This window comes from Lynx rufus, unplaced genomic scaffold, assembly GCF_022079265.1.
Source record: "Lynx rufus isolate CCGP_SWC_20201006 ecotype Redwood Valley unplaced genomic scaffold, mLynRuf1.p SCAF_7, whole genome shotgun sequence".
NCBI lineage: Eukaryota > Metazoa > Chordata > Mammalia > Carnivora > Felidae > Lynx > Lynx rufus.
In genome coordinates this window covers 79,804,648-79,823,901 of record NW_025814889.1, presented here as the reverse complement: position 1 = coordinate 79,823,901, position 19,254 = coordinate 79,804,648, and the positions used below count along the sequence as shown (strand labels likewise).

Below are 19,254 nucleotides of genomic sequence, written 5' to 3'. Positions count from 1 at the left end.
TGTCTCCCTCTCTCTCTGCCCCTTCCCTGCTCATGTTCTGTCTCTCTCTGTCTCAAAAATGAATAAATGTTTAAAAAAATTTTTTTTAAATAAAGACTGTTGGGGCGCCTGGGTGGCTCAGTCGGTTGAGAGTCCGACTTCGGCTCAGGTCATGATCTCACGGTCTGTGAGTTCGAGCCCCACATCAGGCTCTGTGCTGACAGCTCAGAGCCTGGAGCCTGTTTCAGATTCTGTGTCTCCCTCTCTCTCTGACCCTCCCCCGTTCATGCTGTCTCTCCCTGTCTCAAAAATAAATAAACGTTAAAAAAAAATTTAAATAAAGACTTGCGGATCTCCTAGTTTCTCCTTTCAGAATATGTGATCAATTGAAGAGATTAAGTAATGCTCATTAAAAGGTTGGTTATTCTTTCTGCTCTGTGTAGCACTGATATCACTGTATTTTAGAGCTTGCCCCCCATAGTTATTAAGCTTTCTATGGCTTTTTCATGCTATTTTCTTTCATCAAAATATGTCCATGTGTAGATACTGTAAAAAAAAGAAAGTTATTCTGTCCATGCAGCGCTGCCAAACCCAGAAACTTTGGAGAAGGAGATAGATTTGGTTTCAGCATAAATGAATTTCCAGACTATCACAAATATAAACTCAGTTCCTTGCATTGTTTCCTGATAGTTTAGCATTCAGGGCTCATTTCCTAATAACTAAAGAGTTCTCATTTGTCTCCTTCCCCCAGTCTACTCTTCTAAAACAAGGAAAGGGACTTGTATTAATCATAGGTCAGGGCATAAGAGCATTTTTAAATGTGAGACAAATCTACATGGAAACTGGAGCTGTGGTGGCCAAAAACAACATTTCAGGAATGAATTTGGCTAGGGTTTGAGTGCATATTGCACAGAAATTTCATTGGTCACAATACTTTACCCAGGATTTAAGCTTGAAACTATTACATTTCTAATGCCCGTATGCTTGTGCCTGGCTCCGAGTCAATAGGCAAAAATTTTGCTCTAGTTTGGCTTGAGCTCTCCTTCACCCTGAGCCTTCTCTTCAGTTCTGTTTAGTGCTGTTATTTCAGAAAGTTTTTGAGAGACTAGTTTTAACTAGATTAAGAAAAGCACTCTCTCTAAACACTGACTTGTTTAGAGTTATTCTGCAAAGAAAAACTAATTTATACTACAATACCTGTCTACCTGGAGAGTAAAATGTAGAGAACTAGCTTGAGTACATGCTGTATGCCAGGTACTATATACGGTTTTATGTGATCATTTCATTTAAAAGCTTAAGAAAAGAGGGATATGAAGAAGACCTTCGGGGTGCCTGAAATGTTTCATGTCTTCATGTAGGTTGTAATCACAGTGGGCATTTATTCGTATAAAAATTCATTGAGCTATATGTACACTTAATATTTGTGGTTTTTTGTACATGATCTATACCAATTAAAAAATTTTAAATCCTTTTTTTTTAATGTTTGTTTATTTTTGAGAGAGAGAGGGACAGAGCGCGAGTGGGGGAGGGGCAGAGAGAGAGGGACACACAGAATCCGAAAGAGGCTCCAGGCTCTGAGTTGTCAGCACAGAGCCCAGCAGGGGACTCGAACTCAACAAACTGTGAGATCTTGACCTGAACTGAAGTCAGACACTTATAACCGACTGAGCCACCCAGCCGTCCCTAAAAAACTTAAAATCTTAAGACTTCATTCATTGAAATGTATTTCTTTTTTTAATTTTTAAATGTTTATTTATTTTTGAGAGAGAGTGTGAGCGGGCGAGGGGCAGAGAGAGAGGGAGACAGAAAATCTGAAACAGGCTCCAGGCTCCAAGCTGTCAGCACAGAGCCCAATGTGGGGCTTGAACTCTGGAACGGCAAGATCATGACTTAGACCAAAGTCAGACACTTAACCAACTGAGCCACCCAGGTGCCCCCATTGAGATGTATTTCTGATTTACAGTACCCACCATCCATGTTTGTTCTTCAGGCCATTCCGCACTCTTTACTCTGTTCATTTGGTCAGTTTGCTGGTAGGTAGGATACCAGATTCTACTATCACAGAAGGATAGGAGAAGCTCAAACTTCTAGAAACAGAAAGCATTTTTTACCAAAGATAGCCTGTAGAAAATTGTTAATAAGAAACTATACTGTCCCTGCCCATTTCACAACTGATAACCAGTTTTCAGATTAATTTCCTCATACCCCTTACATTCTATTTTATGTTTCTTAACATTTCTTAAACTAAGAAAATCTCCATTGGGGAGTAAAAATCAAAAGTAGCCAAAATTGTTTTGATTTGCTTCTTCTGTATTACCTCTTTGTAACTAACAAAACAATGCGTGAGAGAGAATTCCATTTAATTTGTTCTTCTCCCAATTATAGTGCCTTCTGTCTCTGTCTTCCTAATTTCCCTATCCTAAGTATTTGCAGATCTGTAGTACATCAGCCATTTTATAAAATGAGGTTGGGAGTTTTCTGCCTGTGTTTTTTCCCTTCCAAGTTTTAGATCCAAAAACATGTGTTGGCAGTTTGGCAAGGGAAACTAAAAAACAGCCTTTTTTTTTTTTTCCCCTTGTTTCTTTCTCTCCTTCCCTGTTACCGTGTAGCAGAATTTCTTAACAAAGATACAGTTGATATTTTGGGTCAGATAATTCTTTGTTTTAGAGCCTTGGCTTGTGCATTTCAGCATATTTATCAGCATCCCATGGCTCTACCCTGTAGAGGCCAGTGGCATCCCTCTGGTTGTGATCAGCAGAAATGTCTGCACACATTGCTAAAATGTCCCTTGGGAGTCAGAGTTATCCCTGCTTGAGAACCACTGCCATATAGTATAAACTATATTTAGAGAAAATGGGTTCAGGGGGAAAGACTCAAGACTGGCACATGAGTAAAATTCCCATTGGATCTTTGAGGATATTATCTAGGTCAGAGCTGACCAAAAGAAATATAATGCAAACCACATATGTAATTTAAAATTTTCTAGTAGCCACATTAAAAAGTAAAAGTAAATAAGTAAAATTAGTTTTAATAATACATTTAACCCAGTATATCCAAAATCTTATCATTTCAACATGTAATCAACATGAAATTAATGAGATATTTTACATTCTTTTTTTGTACTAAGTCATTGAAATTCAGTGTGTGTTTTGACTTACAGTACATCTAGCCACATTTAAAGTGCTCAATATCCTCGTGCGGCTAATGGCTACCATATTGAATAGGGCAGAGCTAAATCATCTTGTTCTCTAGATAGGGTGCACATTACCATGTAATACTTCTCCTCACCTATTTATGCCAAGAAACTGCCCTGATTCATTTACTTGAGCAAATTACATGGTGAACCGTAAGTTACTATACAAATCCTCTCCCAAGGCATGTAAACTGCCTTTTTGATCCAGTATGACTTACATTCTTCAGTCTCCATTTTGAATGATAATCAGCCCTCTGCTGTCTTGAAGATGGTTGATATCTACATATTCCTTGAACAGTATCATTATTTACCCTACAACCAGAGTGACTGTTCCCTCAGTGGTTCTTTGCCAAATCCTTAGTCATAGGTAAGACCAAAGAACAAAGGAAGACCCATTAAGGGTATTAACAAATGGGAGAGTTAGATTTTTAAATGGGCAATAATTCAAAAAGGAAATCCTTTTGGGAGCTTCTCTGCTCATTTTAATTCAATAGAATAATAAGGTAAAAATTTTTATCACTTAATGATTTTAGATATTTTGAGAAATTGCTTTCAGAGGGATGGGTTTGCTAAGCTTGCATTTCAAGACTGATCTAGGGAATTCTTAAGGATTAACTTAAAAAATTTTTTTTTATTTTTTGAAGATTTTATTTTTATGTAATCTCTACACCCAGTGTGGGGCTCAAACCTATAACCCTGAGATCAAGAGTTGCACTATCCACCAACTAACTAAGCCAGCCAGGCGCCCCCTTAAGGGTTAACTTTTATAAATGTAAGAGAATAAAAGGAACAATGAACATAATAGCCAAATTGACATTCACTTTGATAAAAAGCTTTAGCATACTTTTATCCTCCCATTCCTACTCTAGCCATATAAAAATTGTATTAAAGGGGCACCTGCGTAACTCAGTCGGTTAAGCTTCTGACTCTTGATCTCGGCTCAGATCTTGATCTCAGGGTCGTGAGTTCAAGCCCCATGTTGGGCTCCACGCTGGGGCATGAAACCTACTTTAAAAAAAAATTGTATTACAAATTACAGGGAGAGCCCAGACCAGTGCCCTGCTTCCTAAAATTCAGCCTATTTGCCTCCTCCTCTGAAGTGCATTACCTGATTTAGTCAGGGACTTTTTTTTTTTTTTTAGAGATTCTAAATTTGGGGGGTGTCATGATCCCCATTGACAATTTGGTGAAGGCTGTGAACCCCTTCTCAGAATATTGTTTTTAAATTAGTAAAGTAAAATATATAGGGTTATAAAGGAAACCAGTTATTTTGAAATAATAGTTCTCAAAATTATTCTTAAAATATTTAATAATGGAATACATTATTAGATAACAAGTTCCAGTGTGGGTCTTGTGACTACCATAGTTTCAAAATAGTGATGAGTATAAAGGATATTTTGATATATGTGGTAAGAAAATATGTGTGATTTCTATTATGAGTTAGGAATGTTAAATTTCAGGGTTTAGTGAGAATAAAGATACAGCTTTTTTCCTATCAGGGTTCATAGTTATCAAACCTTCTGAGCTGCTGATGGGTGGGAAATCCCTTCAGCCATCTTCAGTTCTTTTCAGATCCCAGCTTTTGATTTGGAAAAAATAAATAGCTCAGTAGCTCAAGGGGGAACATGGTAGCATAGCATGGAAGGGGGAGGGGGCGTGCAACAGAGAGGAGCAAGGGCTAGAGGACAATAAGACAAGTCAGGACTGTGGAGCACAATTCTAACAGAAGGGGAGTTGCCTTTTAAAATACTAAGTGATCCTGACCAGCACAAAACCTGACTGAGTTTTAAAATCTTTTGGGGAGGGGCGCCTGGGTGGCGCAGTCGGTTAAGCGTCCGACTTCAGCCAGGTCACGATCTCGCGGTCTGTGAGTTCGAGCCCCGGTCGGGCTCTGGGCTGATGGCTCAGAGCCTGGAGCCTGCTTTGGATTCTGTGTCTCCCTCTCTCTCTGCCCCTCCCCCATTCATGCTTTGTCTCTCTCTGTCTCAAAAATAAATAAAACGTTAAAAAAAAATTTTTTTTTAATAAAAAAAATAAATAAAATCTTTCTCTCAGCTCAGTTTTGAGCAGGCTTGACTTCTGATAGTAGAAAAGGACTTTGCTTGGGGCGCCTGGGTGGCTCAGTCGGTTGAGCGTCCAACTTCGGCTCAGGTAATGATCTCAGTTGGTGAGTTTGAGCCCCTTGTCGGGCTCTGTGCTGACAGCTCAGAGCCTGGAGCCTGCTTTGGATTCTGTGTCTCCCTCTCTCTCTCTGCCTGTCTGCTCATGCTCTGTCTCTCTCTCTCTCTCTCTCTCTGTCAAAAATAAATAAACATTAAAATTTTTTTTAAAAAAAGGACTTTGCTTGAAAATCATTCTAGATTCTAGAACATTGTGCAAAAATTTTCAGGCTACGTCTATGAAATCTCCATGAAGAACTTACTATAAACATCTTTTTGAAAGATTGTTAGAACATTACCAATGTTATGAAATTCTATACCTTTGCCTAATCCACTACTCTTCCCTAAAATGATGGTTTTTGGGGTGCCTGAGTGGCTCAGTCGGTTAAGTGTCTGCCTCTTGGCTTTGGCTCAAATCACGATCTTATAGTTAATGGGTTCAAGCCCTGCATGCGGCTCTGCGCTAACAGTGTGAAGCCTCCTTGGGATTCTCTGTCTCTGTCTCTCTCTCTCTTTCTGCCCCTCCCCTACTCATGCTCTGTCTTTCCCCCTCTCTCTCTGCCCCTCTCAGTCTCTCAAAATAAATAAATAAACATTTAAAAATAAATAAGTAAAATGATGGGTTTTGTTCATTGTAGACCAGGTCCTGCTCACTTCCTTTTACCCAATAGCTGGGAAACCCAGAACCTCAACGGTGACTTATTTAACCTACAAATATCATACCCCTGGTTAAAGACTATTCTCTCCTTTCTTCACCCCAACCTCACCGTTTTTTCCTTAGGGAAAAATCTGTTAAGGACACAATTGATGCCTAGGGTTAACCAACAACAGAGAAAACTAAGTTGTTGGCTAAATTCTCCCACGCTTTATTCACTTTTCTCCTGGATCCTTCTGAAACCACTCAGGCAGTCTTTTGAAGGTTTACATTTTGGTTCTTTATACTTTTAAGTGAAAATTCACTTTTCCCTTCAGGCCTGTAGGCCCAGCCTGGAAGGATTTTACGCCAGAAGCTAGCTTTAGTTGTGATAGGGCTCAGAGAAAATTTGGGGGAAGATACTTTCAGGTAAAATAAAGGAACTTAAATCGAAGTTCAGGGTCACTTTATTAACTGGATAGGACCAGGGATGGATGATGCTAACTCCTATCTGGTTCGAGTCAAGAAGCGCTGTGGAAAAAGAGCTAAAGGTGTTCGGTGGGAAGTGTGTATGTATCTAACAAGGAAAGTAAAAAGAGGGGACTAACCAGTCATTATTTTTAGAAACAAAAAGACAAATAGAACCATGTTTCAGAGCCTGGCTGGTGAGGGAGCTGTGGGAAACCACAGCATCCAAGCTGTTACTGTGTTGCAGGCATGTTTTAATGAAGGAACCGGGCCAGCCAGCCTCAAAGGGAATTTTGAGGGTATCATTCTTTTGAATTACTGCTGTTCATCTGTTCTCTTCACCTCCCCCGTTCTAAAGAAGGGGTGGAAGCATAAATTATTGTCCAGTAACCCTGTCTTACATGTCATAAAATAAGGCAGATCTAGCCTCACCTTTTCATTGTCCTTTCACCCAAACCCCTAAATAAAGAAAGTCGCTATACCATCTCCTTTCTTTCCCCTTCCCTCGTCCTGCCGACAGGCTTCTCCCCACCCCAACAAAAAATTTTTTGCTTGCATCTTTATTCTGTCATTATATAGCCAGCAGCATTGCACTGGCCCCTTTATGGCTGACGGAGCCCAGGCGGGCTGCCCGACGAGGGGAGACAGCATTTGGCCGATGGGGCTGGTGTGTGCCATTACTGCTGGCCATTGGGCCCCTGTCCTCTACAGCCCCATCCTGGCTCATTAAAACCCTGAGCCAAATAGCTGGGCAGGCGCCTGCTGCAGCACTGTGGGGGCCAGGAAGTTAAATGGTTCTCCTAATCCTGCATAATTTATCTCCCTGTTAGCCCCCTCATAAATAGTCCAATTCAGCCCCACCATGGAGAGCTTCACTCTGAATTTCCTATTTTTGTGATGACCAACGAGTGTCCAGCTTTGCCCTTCTTCTCTCTTTATTATTATTATTTAAAATTATTTTCCCCTTGTTCGCTAAGAGCCTTGCCTAAATGTTTTTTTCATTTGGAGCCTCCTGCCTGGACCCCACTTCACCAGCAATCTGTCCACTTCTCGTGTTTTGGACCTGATATTACAGAGCAGTTGGTGCCGCGGTCTTCCTCTTCTCCTCTCCTCCCAGCTTTCTAGTGCCCCTTTTTCTCCTTCCCCGTTTTCTCCTTTCGTCCAGCTCCTCTCCTTTTCCATCACTTCCAGTTCTTTCTCCTTTCCATTCCCTCTCCAGTCCCCCTGTCCAGGGACCATCCTTGTGCAGGATGTTTAGTAGGACATTGTAAAAGGGCACCGAAGCGCTTATTTTTTTTCACATCTCTGTTTCTGTTTCGTTTCAGAGATTTACAAACGAGGACCACCTGGCAGTTCATAAACACAAGCATGAGATGACATTGAAATTTGGCCCAGCCCGAACTGACTCAGTCATCATTGCAGGTATTTGCTGCCCCAGAAGCCACGTGCCTTGGTATCACCAGACAGTTAAGATTAATACCAGGGACCAGATGTACTGGGAGCTATACTCCCCTTTTCCCATTAAGAGCCCTGATGTGATCTGCATTTAATCAGGAAAAAGGAACACTAAAAGCTCCCAAGTTTCTATTGTGCCCTCCATTCTGTTTTTAATACAAGATTGGGTTCTGCGGTTTTTGAGGGTAGGTGTGTTGAGGTTTAGTCTTGGCTTTTTTCAGTCTATTCCCTCCTTGCCTTCTTTTTATTAAGACTTTGGAAGATTTACAGACAAAAGACGCCTTTGACATTTCTCCATACCCACAGCGAAGGGGTGAACAAAAGAAAGCAAGAAAGCCGACCTAGCCTGGCTGCTTCTCTTCCACTGGGTGTCAGTTTCCCCCAAGCAGGCTGATTGTCAGTTTGTAAATTCGACTTGCCTCATGAACCCAGACGGTGTTGAGGGCACATTTCCAAAGCTCAGACAAGACATTTAGTCAATGGGACTCTTCTAAGCCAATTTGGGTGACCTGGAACCTCTCACTGATTGTTTTAGATACTGGCTTGCTTACATATGCCATTCTCAAGGGAGTATCCCTAGCAACTACTCTCAAATCATGGGCAGTTCTGTTGTGCCATTTTCAGCTAGACAGACATACAAACCAAAATGGGCCTTTTCTTTTGATACTATGAGGGGTTCTGGTTTAACCTGGGTTAAGCAAGTTTATCTCAGTATTTAACCAATAGGGGATTTTGTTGGTGGTTATTACATAAGTTAATAACTCAGATAGGGCACAATTTCTCTATTACTAGCCAAAATGCAACCTAAAATACAGTGAAAGAAAGAGAGAACCTCCTTCTCTATACTTCTATGTGTGAACAAAGGAACTTGCCATTATATATCTCCTATTCCTTATTAATTCAGCAAATATTTATTGAATAGCTACTTTGTCCACCAGCCACTTTGCTAGGAGCTTATAGATTGTAATTCCTGGAAAAGGACATGAGTGGGGACTTTGTCATTGATGATCCTTTTTTTTTTTTTTTTAATTTTTTTTTTCAACATTTTTATTTATTTTTGGGACAGAGAGAGACAGAGCATGAACGGGGGAGGGGCAGGGAGAGAGGGAGACACAGAATCGGAAACAGGCTCCAGGCTCCAAGCCATCCGCCCAGAGCCTGACACGGGGCTCGAACTCACGGACCGCGAGATCGTGACCTGGCTGAAGTCGGACGCCTAACCGACTGCGCCACCCAGGCGCCCCTGTCATTGATGATCCTTAAGAAAGCCTGGAGGAAGGGGTGCCTGGGTGGCTCAGATGGTTGATCATCCGACTCTTGATTTTGGCTCAGGTCATGATCTCACAGCTCATGGGATCGAGCCGCTCCTCGGGCTCTGTGCTGACAGTGTGGGGCCTGCTTGAGATTCTTTCTCTCCCTCTCTGTCTGCCCCTCCCACATACATGCAGGCACACAGTCTCTCAAAATAAACTTTAAAAAAATTAATAAATAAAAAAATGTGCCCTAATCTTCCTATTTTAAAAATTTTTAATGCTTATTTATTTATTTTTTTTTAAGTGTTTATTTTTGAGAGCTACAGAGACAGAAGGTGAACCATAGAGGGCAGAGAAAGAGGGAGACACAGAATCTGAAGCAAACTACAGGGTCTGAGCTGTTAGCACAGAGCCTGACATGGGGCTCAAACCCACAAACTGTGAGATCATGACCTGAACTGAAGTCAGGTGCTTTACCAACTGAGCCACCCAGGTGCCTCAATGTTTATTTTTGATAGAGAGAGCGAGAGTAGGGGAGGGGCAGAGAGGGAGGGAGACACAGAATCCAAAGCAAGCTCCAGGCTCTGAGCTGTCAGCACAGAGCCTGAGGATGGGTGGGGCTCGAATCCAAGACCTAGGAGATCATCACCTGAGCCGAAGTCAGATGCTTAACCCCCTGAGCCACCCAGGCGCCCACCCCTCCTATTTTACTTTAAGGCTGTTTAAATTTGGATTTTCAGGCTTTCTGTAACCTAGCCTGATGGTACCTACCTACCCACCTTTGGTTTTTGTTTGTTTTTAAAAGATGTGATTTGCTTTGCTTTGCTTTGATTTTTTTAAACTAATGCTAATGGCCATCTGCCATTTCTTTTTTTTTTTTATGTTTATTTATTTATTTTGAGAGAGTGAGAGCAAATGGGGGAGAGGCAGAGAGAGGAGGAGAGAGACAATCCCAAGCACACTCCATACTGTTAGCACTGAGCCCGACACGGGGTTTAAACCCACAAATGGTGACATCATGACCTGAGCTGAAATCAAGTCAGACACTCAACTGACTGAGCCACCCACGCGCCACTTAAAGATTTTATTTTTAAGTAATCTCTACACCCAGTGTGGAGCTCAAACTCACAATCTCAAAATCAACAGTTGCACACTCCACCAACTGAGCCAACCAGGCACCCATACCTACTCAACCTTGTATATAACTTATATACCTAACTTGATTATCTTTTTTTAATTATCATTTTATTTTAAGTAGGCTCCACACCCAGCATAGGGCTTGAACTCACAACCCTGAGATTAAGAGTCCTGTGCTCTACCAGCTGAGCCATCCAGGCTCCCCCTGACTTGATTATCTTTACCCTGGACGTACCTTTTCCTCCTCATCTATACATGGTGCCCATACCCTTCCTCTCTATGCCTTCACCTGGCTGACTCCTCTTACCCTCCACATCTTCTTCCTCTTGGTGAAAACCATTCTTTAAGGGCCAGCTCAAATCCTGCTTCTTGAAACCTCTTAACTATTCTGTCATTTATTTGTCATTCTTTAATTACTACAATAATTTTATTCTCTACTGCACGTGGCACCTAGTTTTTTATATACTATGATGCTATCTATGTATATTTATTTCCTCAACTAGAAAACATCCTCTTTGTTCTCTAGGGCAAGAGCCATGTCTTATATTTGGGCAGAACTCCTATACTCCTTTCCCTCTCCTCCCCCAAATTTACCCAAAAGTGTATGCATGTACCATCAAGACACATAGAAAGTATTCAGTAAACACTTGTTGATTTCTTTAGAGTCGTCAGAGCAGGCAAAGGGTTTTCTTATACGTTTTCAGGCTATTTGCTTGTTTGTTCAGGAATGGGAGAAGTTTGTATGAGTCTCAGGTCAGAGAACCAAAAGGCCCTCTTCTGCCATCACTGTGCCCTTAGCTGCCTCATCCTGTTTCACTTGAGTTGTGATTTTTTTGTGTGTGCCCTTTCTGAAGTACTCTTGAGCATAAAAGATGATATTACCTCCACTCACCCGGGGATGGAGGGAAAGTGGCTTCATCATTGGCCAACCAAAGCTGCCAGAGAACCTTTTAAAACTATTTTGGGAGGTAGTGGTAACTTTTCCAAACACTCTGATTCAGAAGAGGTTTTGTTTAAATTGGAAAAAAAAAAAATTATGCTCTTTCCATGGAAAATCCCAGTGGACTATTTCCAATCGATCATGCTAGGAGTGATTTTAATCCCTGGTCTCACTCCTTAAAACGTCATTTAATCATTGTTCTATATCTATCATTCAGTTTAGTGGTTTGGGGTATAAAATGAATCCCCGAGGTGACTAGCATGTCAAAGAAAACCATCATAATAGAACTTTAGATTAGGGAACAAGATTCAGGTGACCTAAGAGAGAAAAATCAGAAAAGCAGAAAGGGGAGAGAGAAGCACAAATCTAAAATTCAGGTTGCTTGAAAAGTTCCCATGGGTTACGGATCTCGCCTTCCTCTTCCCAAGGGCAGAGGCACTGTTGAAAGATTTGTGCAGCCCCTGAGAGGATATTTTGGCTGGCAAATCTAAATCCAAATATCCTGGTTTCCGGAATTTGCTCTGGGCTCAGGTCTCTTTGAAATGAGCTCTATTGTTTGCAGTTTCCTTTCCTAGCTCATGATCTTGCTGTCTTTGTTCAGCAGCCCCTAGATTTGCCCGCAATACCTTCAGAAGGTAGCAGACCCTTAGCTCAGTGACCACTGAAAGACAAGACACCGTATCTTTCTTGGTGGCTTTCGCAAGCAAACTCCACCATCTGACCCTCAGTTTCTTCTCCTTCTCATCAGATTTTAACGCTCATCTGCTTATACCTCCTCACTTCAGACATAGCAGGGAGTAACTTTAAAGAGAAAATGTCGCTTAACTGTCCTTGATTTTCAGATCTGGAGGTACCACAAACTCCACCTGGGTGGGTGGTTTGGTTTTGTTTTGGGGGTGAGGGAGGTGAAACTAGCCTCTGGGAGTAAGGGGGTTAAGTGGACAGTCACACAACAAAACATTGTTCTGTCTTCCCTCTGCTGGCCTTGAGGCGGCACAGCACAGACACCCCCTCTGGTGGCCTAGCACTGGCCTTCACCTGCTCAAGCTCCATAAAACAACACAGAGACTCTCTCCAAACAGGAGAATAATGTGTTCCCTATATACTCTCAAGTTTTAATTTCAGGTCAAAACTAAAATGAAGTCTCCTGTTTTGTTTTGTTTTTCATGTCTACAGATCAAACTCCTACTCCGACTAGATTCCTGAAGAATTGTGAGGAGGTGGGGCTCTTCAATGAATTAGCTAGCTCCTTTGAACATGAATTCAAGAAAGCTGCAGATGAGGATGAAAAAAAGGCAAGAGGCGGGACATTTGCTGAAAAACTGGCAGTGTTCAGATGGAGGCTGTTTTCATTGTGTCCTGGGATAATTTGCTTAACCGGTTAAAGCACAAAATAATGGGCTTCCTTCTTTAGAACCAGATAGTACCCACTGATCCTAGTCAGCCTTCCACGACTTTAGGGGGCCCAGATGATGGGTCCTCACAAATCTGTCTTTACCAGAAATTACTCTTCTTTCCTGTTCAGTGCAGCAACAGCCCAGTAGTCTATTTTTAAAAAATTATTTCTCTTTTGAATATGTTGAAGATGTTAAAAGATTATAAATTACTCAGATCCTATGAGATGACATTTTTTGGGGTTAAATCTCTTGCTCTTCTTACCTGAACTGTTTTCAGTCAGCCAATCAACAAGCATTTATTGAATTTGGACACTTCTTTGTTTCAATGTATGTAGCTCTTACCTTCAGGTAGCTTTCGAGTAATATTCAGGACATTGAACTTAAAGAAGGATGTTATGTCACGTTAGGAACCTACAAAGAAACTGAGGAAGTTGTGCTTAGAAAAGAGAAGATCTAATGTGAACCAAATTGTAGTCTTCGAATATGTGAAGAGCTTTCATGCAAAAGAGGGGTTCAACTTCTCTGTGGCCCAGAGATAGGAATAGGACCAGCAGGTGGAAGCTATCACAAAGTATGTTCAACTATATGGAGGCTGCTTAGTATAGATACTGTAGAGAGGATTAGAATGTTGGAATCCCTTCGTATTCTGACCTCTTTCCTTTTAAGAAGAAGAGAGCAGGTAAACCAAGAGAGCTGTGCATGACTTTTTTTCACCCAGCTTAAATTGTATTTATAAGAATCATCACTGGAGGTTTTTCCAAGTTCCATAGCTTCCTATGAGCACCTTTTCCTGCTCTCTCTCTCAAACGTAAAGAAAGGAGGGAGATCCAATGGCATATATTTGTAGTTCTGCTTTCAAATGGCTAGACTAGCCGTAGTCTTCTCATCATGATTTTTCTTCCGAAACTCCAGTCTGTCATCTCTCAGTTGCTTCGACCTATGTGGTATAATTTTATTTTATGGCTTCCCTACTTCATCCACCCCTCCATCATTTTTCCTTCCCCCAAGACAAAGAAATCAAACTGTTTTTTCCAGGATATGAGGGATTTAAGATCAAACTCATTATAGGCAAATTCAAGAAAATTAACCTCCCTTTAAAAGCTTGAAGTTTTTTCCACTTCCATTTTAACTCAGTTGACACTTCTGAAAGACCATTTGTAGCTGGTCAGGCCTTTACTTGTTGGGCATCTCCATATTTCTTTTTGCCCATGTGGGGGTGGTCCTTACCGCCCCCTTGATGAGAAGAATGGACTCAGTAAAAGACTGTGTCTGGGAATGTTGAATGAGTCTAAAACTTTACTGAACCACAGCTTTTCTAGGAGATGCCTCTAAGGGATTTTAAACCTGTGGCTGTGTTTACTCGGAGGCCTCTCCTTCCCTCCACCCTCTGACTTTTCAGGGATCCCAGAATTAGTTGAATTGGGCCTGACATCTTTGCAATGTAGAAAAAAATGAGGGCAAAAATGACAGCATCTTTGCTATTGCTCACCCCCATCAGATTGGAGAGAAAGAACCATCACCACCTTCTCTAACGTAGTAGACACCAGATTATCTTCAGTGTGCTCAACTACCAAGAAAATTTCTAGGGATTAAGGTAGCAGGGGAAGAGTCAGAAACAAGCTCCTCTTTCACCGAGAAGCCTAAGTTATGGAAAGAATAGAACAAAGGATCTACTTTGTCATGAAACTGAACTGCAGTGCCAGCCCTCCTGTCGTGGTGCAGTGTTGGGCTGTCATCTCAGATGGTTTATGGGTCCTGCAAAGCCATTTACAGCTTCACAGTTCTGTGAAGTGATTCACCATGGCCAGAAAAGTACTCTCTTTCCTTTTTGGTTTTCTCTAGTCCTGCTTCTAGGACCAAGTTCTAATTTCTTTCACTGAGCAAATGACCAGTCTTTCCTTTCTTTTATTACCCCAAAATGCTTATCTTTCTAACTTCTAGCCTCTACTACCAGATTTTGGGATGAGATCACATCACCATCACTCATGGGAAATTCCCCAGAAAAGATCTTCCCTATCATGTTTGCAGTACTTAAAAAAAAAAAAAAAAATTTTTAATGTTTATTTATTTTTGAGACAGACAGAGTGCAAGCAGGGGAGGGGCAGAGAGAGAGGGAGACACAGAATCCAAAGCAGGCTCCACACTCTGAGCTGTCAGCATAGAGCCCGATGTGGGGCTCGAACTCGTGAGCAGTGAGATCATGACCTGAGCTGGAGTTCGATGCTTAACCGACTGGGCCACCCAGGCGCCCCTCATGTTTGCAGTACTTTAATAGCTAATTTGTTTGCTTTTGATACTTGGATAATCTAGTCCTTGTGGTTGGCAGAAAAAGTGCTCACAGTTGTCCAGTGGCCAACAGAGCTGCTTGGAAATAGGCAAGCACTCGATTCAGGAAATCATTTTACTTTTCCTGAAAAATAATATAACTATGGTATTTGCATGGATTTAAGTGTCAGCTTTCCCCCCGCCTTTCAGGGTCTTTATAAGCATTATAAGTTTGTTTGTTTGTTTGTTTGTTTTTACCTTTCAGAAACTATAAGTATTCACCCATTGTGAAACAGGTATTATTTCCATTTTACAGTTAGAAAAACAAGTTCTGAGAAGTTAAAATGATCTGCCCAGAGTTGTACATAAAACCTAGATTCCATATTTTCTTTGACTTGCAGTTCAGTTCTTTGACCAAAAGCGAAACTTAGAAGTATATTTCCTCAGAGCACCTGGCCAGCTCAGTCCGTGGGACATGCAACTCTTGATCTCAGGGTCATGAGTCCAAGTCCCATGTTGGGTGTGGAGTCTACTTAAAAATAATAATAATAATAGGGGCACCTGGCCTCTCTCTGCCCCTCTCTCTCTGCCCCTCCCTCGCTTGCACTCAGTCTCTCTCTCTCTCAAAAATAAATAAACAATAATGATAATAATAATAATAATAATAATAAAGTATATTTCTTCATTTTTTAACTGGAAAGATTTAGATTCAGCCTGAAGGGAATCATTGGGTTGAACTCTGCTCATTTCTCTCTTTTAACAGGCTGCTGCTGGGCCCCTTGACATGTCTTTGCCTTCCACACCAGACATCAAAATCAAAGAAGAAGAGCCAGTGGAGGTAGACTCGTCCCCAGCTGATAGCCCTGCTTCCAGTCCCTGTTCCCCGCCACTCAAGGAAAAGGTAAATTTGCTACCAAGAATTATCCCAAATGTTAGTTGGTGGGTAGATTTTATTCATTAGTTGTATAAATAATGGGTTGATACAGGATTGATTATATTTACATAAATCTTCATTGTTTAGAAGATTTATATAAATGACACCTATTCTCGGACCAAGAAGTTCCACTTCTGAGTCTTTATGGAAGTGAAATTAGTGTATATGTCCACTGTATAGCAGTATTTAAGAATGCTCAGGGGCTCCTGGGTGGCTCAGCTGGTTAAGCGGCTGACTTCAGCTCAGCTCATGATCTCACAGTTCATGAGTTCGAGCCCTGCGTCGGGCTCTGTGCTGACAGCTCAGAGCCTGGAGCCTGCTTTGGATTCTGTGTCTCCCTCTCTCTCTGTCCCTCCCCTGCTCATGCTCTGTCTCTGTCTCAAAAATAAATAAATAAACAAACATTAAAAAAGAATGTTCACAGGGGCGCCTGGGTGGCACAGTCGGTTAAGCGTCCGACTTCAGCCAGGTCACAATCTCGCGGTCCGTGAGTTCGAGCCCCGCGTCAGGCTCTGGGCTGATGGCTCGGAGCCTGGAGCCTGTTTCCGATTCTGTGTCTCCCTCTCTCTCTGCCCCTCCCCTGTTCATGCTCTGTCTCTCTCTGTCCCAAAATAAATAAAAAACGTTGAAAAAAAAATTTAAAAAAAAAAAAAAAGAATGTTCACAACAGTTGTACTATAATAATTAAAAAACGGAAGTGGTTCAAATGTCCATCAACAAGAGAATGAATAAATAAACAAATTGTGGTATATTTCTAAATACCACATGGCACTAAAAAAGAACAAACTCATGAACTAATGATATAAACAGCAATGCGGGTGAATCCCACAAATGTTATACTGAACAACAGCACCAAAATTCAGACACAGAAGTATACATATGACTCCATTTACATCAGGTTCAAGAAGAGGCAAAAACTATTCGATGATGATAGAACTCAAAATAATGTTCAGCTCTTGTGAGGGAAGGTTTGGATCGGGAAGGGACACGGGAGAACCATCTGGGGTGCTGGAAATGGACTCTGTCTTGATTTTACATATATAAAGTCACTTAGTTGTGTCCTTTAGATTAATACACTTTATATATGTTGTACTTCAGTTAAGAAGTAGAAAAGAAAAAAATGTGTAATTCATAAATTGGACATTAAATGATTTAGGAAAAAAGTCTTCTTAGAAGGAAGTCTTCTAGTGGCACAAAGAGAAAATCTACTAGGATTCTGAGTATTATTTTTTTAAAGGGAACTTTTTATGAGGTAATATTTTTTATAAATTTATTGAAATAACACACATACAGAAAAGTGTGTAAATTGTAAGTATACAGTTCACTGAATTTTCACGAAGTTTACAGCCCATGTAACCAGCACCTAGATACTCTCAAAACCTCAGAACCCCCCCCCACATGCCTCTTTCCAGTCTCCATTATTCTGCTAGTGGTTGTAATTTTAATGTCCAATGTGGTTAGAGCATCTGTATCTCATTTTACCTCCCTCCAAATTTGGTTTGATAACTTCTCCAAACTACTCCCTCCCTAAACATTACAACACTCCCTCCTCCCTCCCCTTTTCATTAGCAACCAGGTCCTAGAAGTTGTCTGGAGACGATTGAGGGCCAGTGTGGCCACTAGCAACTAAGACCCTAAGCAGGTTAACAGTGGGAAGTAGTTTGTTTTATTACAGCAAGACCATTATGCAAACTCCTGTGGCCCCCCCCCTTTTTTTTGTTTTATTTATTTAGTTTTAAGCAATCTCTACACCAAACGTGGAGCTCAAACTCACACCCTGAGATTAAGAGTCTCATGCTTTTCCGACTGAGCCATCCAGGCACTCCACCCTCATTCCGCCACCATAGCCCTTTTTTAAAGGGCTCTCTAGGAAATATTGGTTGCCTTATTGCCGGTCTTACACCCTGTCTGTTCTCATTAGAGATCAGAGGACTCTCAGGCATCAAATTTGGAATGAGAGTGGAGCACCTGGGGGGCTCAGTCAGTTATGCATTGGGACTTCAGCTCAGGTCATGATCTCACAGTTTGTGAGTTTGAGCCCTGGCATTGGGCTCTCTTCTGTCAGCATGCAGCCCGCTTCGGATCCTCTGTCCCCTCTCTCTCTGCCCCTCCCCTGCTTGCGCTGTTTCTCTCAAAAATACATAAACAGTAAAAAAAAAAAAAAAAAATTTTTTTTTTGAAATGGGAATATAGAGACTGTGAGAAATTTTTACAGTCCCTGGAACTTAATATGGCACTCCAGTGCTTCTGCAAAGATTCCAGGTGATTTTCCAGCTGTCCTCTCATTCGCATAGCAGTCATCTCTGAAAGGGAGATAGCCAAAAGGTCTTAACTCAGCATTCCTATTGCATGGGTGAGTGAGGTATGGGTCCATGATCATGAGTCAGGGCATGATTTACATGAGCTGCCACAGTGCTCTTTCCAGTAGACTTGTTCCACATTTTACCAGCTACCTGTTTGCCTATAAGCAGCCCTTTATAGCATTTTGTGATCTGTTGGTCTCTTCTCCCCAGGAGGTGGCCCCAAAGCCTGTTGTGATCTCTACCCCCACACCTACCATCGTGCGCCCTGGCTCCCTGCCTCTCCATTTGGGCTATGATCCACTTCACCCAACCCTTCCCTCCCCAACTTCTGTCATCACACAGGCTCCACCATCCAACAGGCAACTGGGGTAAGTAAAGAGAGCAGGGAGAAACAGTGAAGCCTGAATCTTTTTGTACTTGATGAAAAACAGGACTGTTTTTGAATACTCAAGGAAAACAAGTCAGTGAGATTGTCTCTCAGAATAAAATTTCCCACCATAAACAGAAGTCTTTACCTTGTTAGTACACAAGCAAGTATTTATTTGGAAATAATGCTTCCTTAATTTGGAGGTTTAAGACTTCTTTGATCTAAAAGAAGAATCTTTAAGAGTTTAGGAAGTTCATCAAAATGGTGGAGGCCACACAGGGAAGTATATTTTAATTCTTGGCCTCAATCTGCACAAGTTTGGGGGAGCATTACTGAATGATGGACTGAAACCCATTTAGTCATCTTTTTTGAATCTGGTGTCCCCCTCAGTCCCAGTTAGGGTTCTTGGTCTTTGCTACCCCTAATTTTGTTTGTCTGTTTGTCTTCAATCCTGGCATGGTCTATATAGATTTCCTAATGAAATGACTTGAGCTCCTGTCCCTAGGTACCCAGGGGTTAAGAGGTTGCTGTCAGGATTTAGCCTCTTAAAGCTTATTCCCTGGACCTACTAGGAAAAATACAAAGTGACATCTTTTGGAGGCAGGGTAGAGCAATACGTACAAAAAAAAACAAGAGAAATTAAGTCATGTTTGGCTATCATATGACAGAATTCAGCTTTGCAAAATGACAGCTTTGGTCCAAGTCCTGCCTAAGGCAAGACAGAATTTATACATGCCGGTGGTGGGGATGTTTGTGTAATTGTTCTAAAA

The 19,254-nt window shown here is 41.5% G+C and overlaps 1 protein-coding gene across 3 annotated transcripts in view; it reads left to right on the top strand.

Annotated features, from left to right (window-relative positions):
• ATF7 (activating transcription factor 7) overlaps positions 1 to 19,254 on the top strand; it is an 87,241-nt gene that overhangs the window by 51,741 nt on the left and 16,246 nt on the right. For 2 of the 3 annotated variants that reach the window (XM_047067405.1, XM_047067404.1), the window contains exons 3-6: positions 7,759 to 7,855; positions 12,395 to 12,513; positions 15,644 to 15,781; positions 18,328 to 18,485. In XM_047067405.1, the coding sequence (XP_046923361.1) occupies positions 7,759 to 7,855; positions 12,395 to 12,513; positions 15,644 to 15,781; positions 18,328 to 18,485 (512 nt within the window). The remainder of the gene's footprint in view (positions 1 to 7,758; positions 7,856 to 12,394; positions 12,514 to 15,643; positions 15,782 to 18,327; positions 18,486 to 19,254) is intronic. The other variant, XM_047067406.1, reaches the window with a different exon arrangement.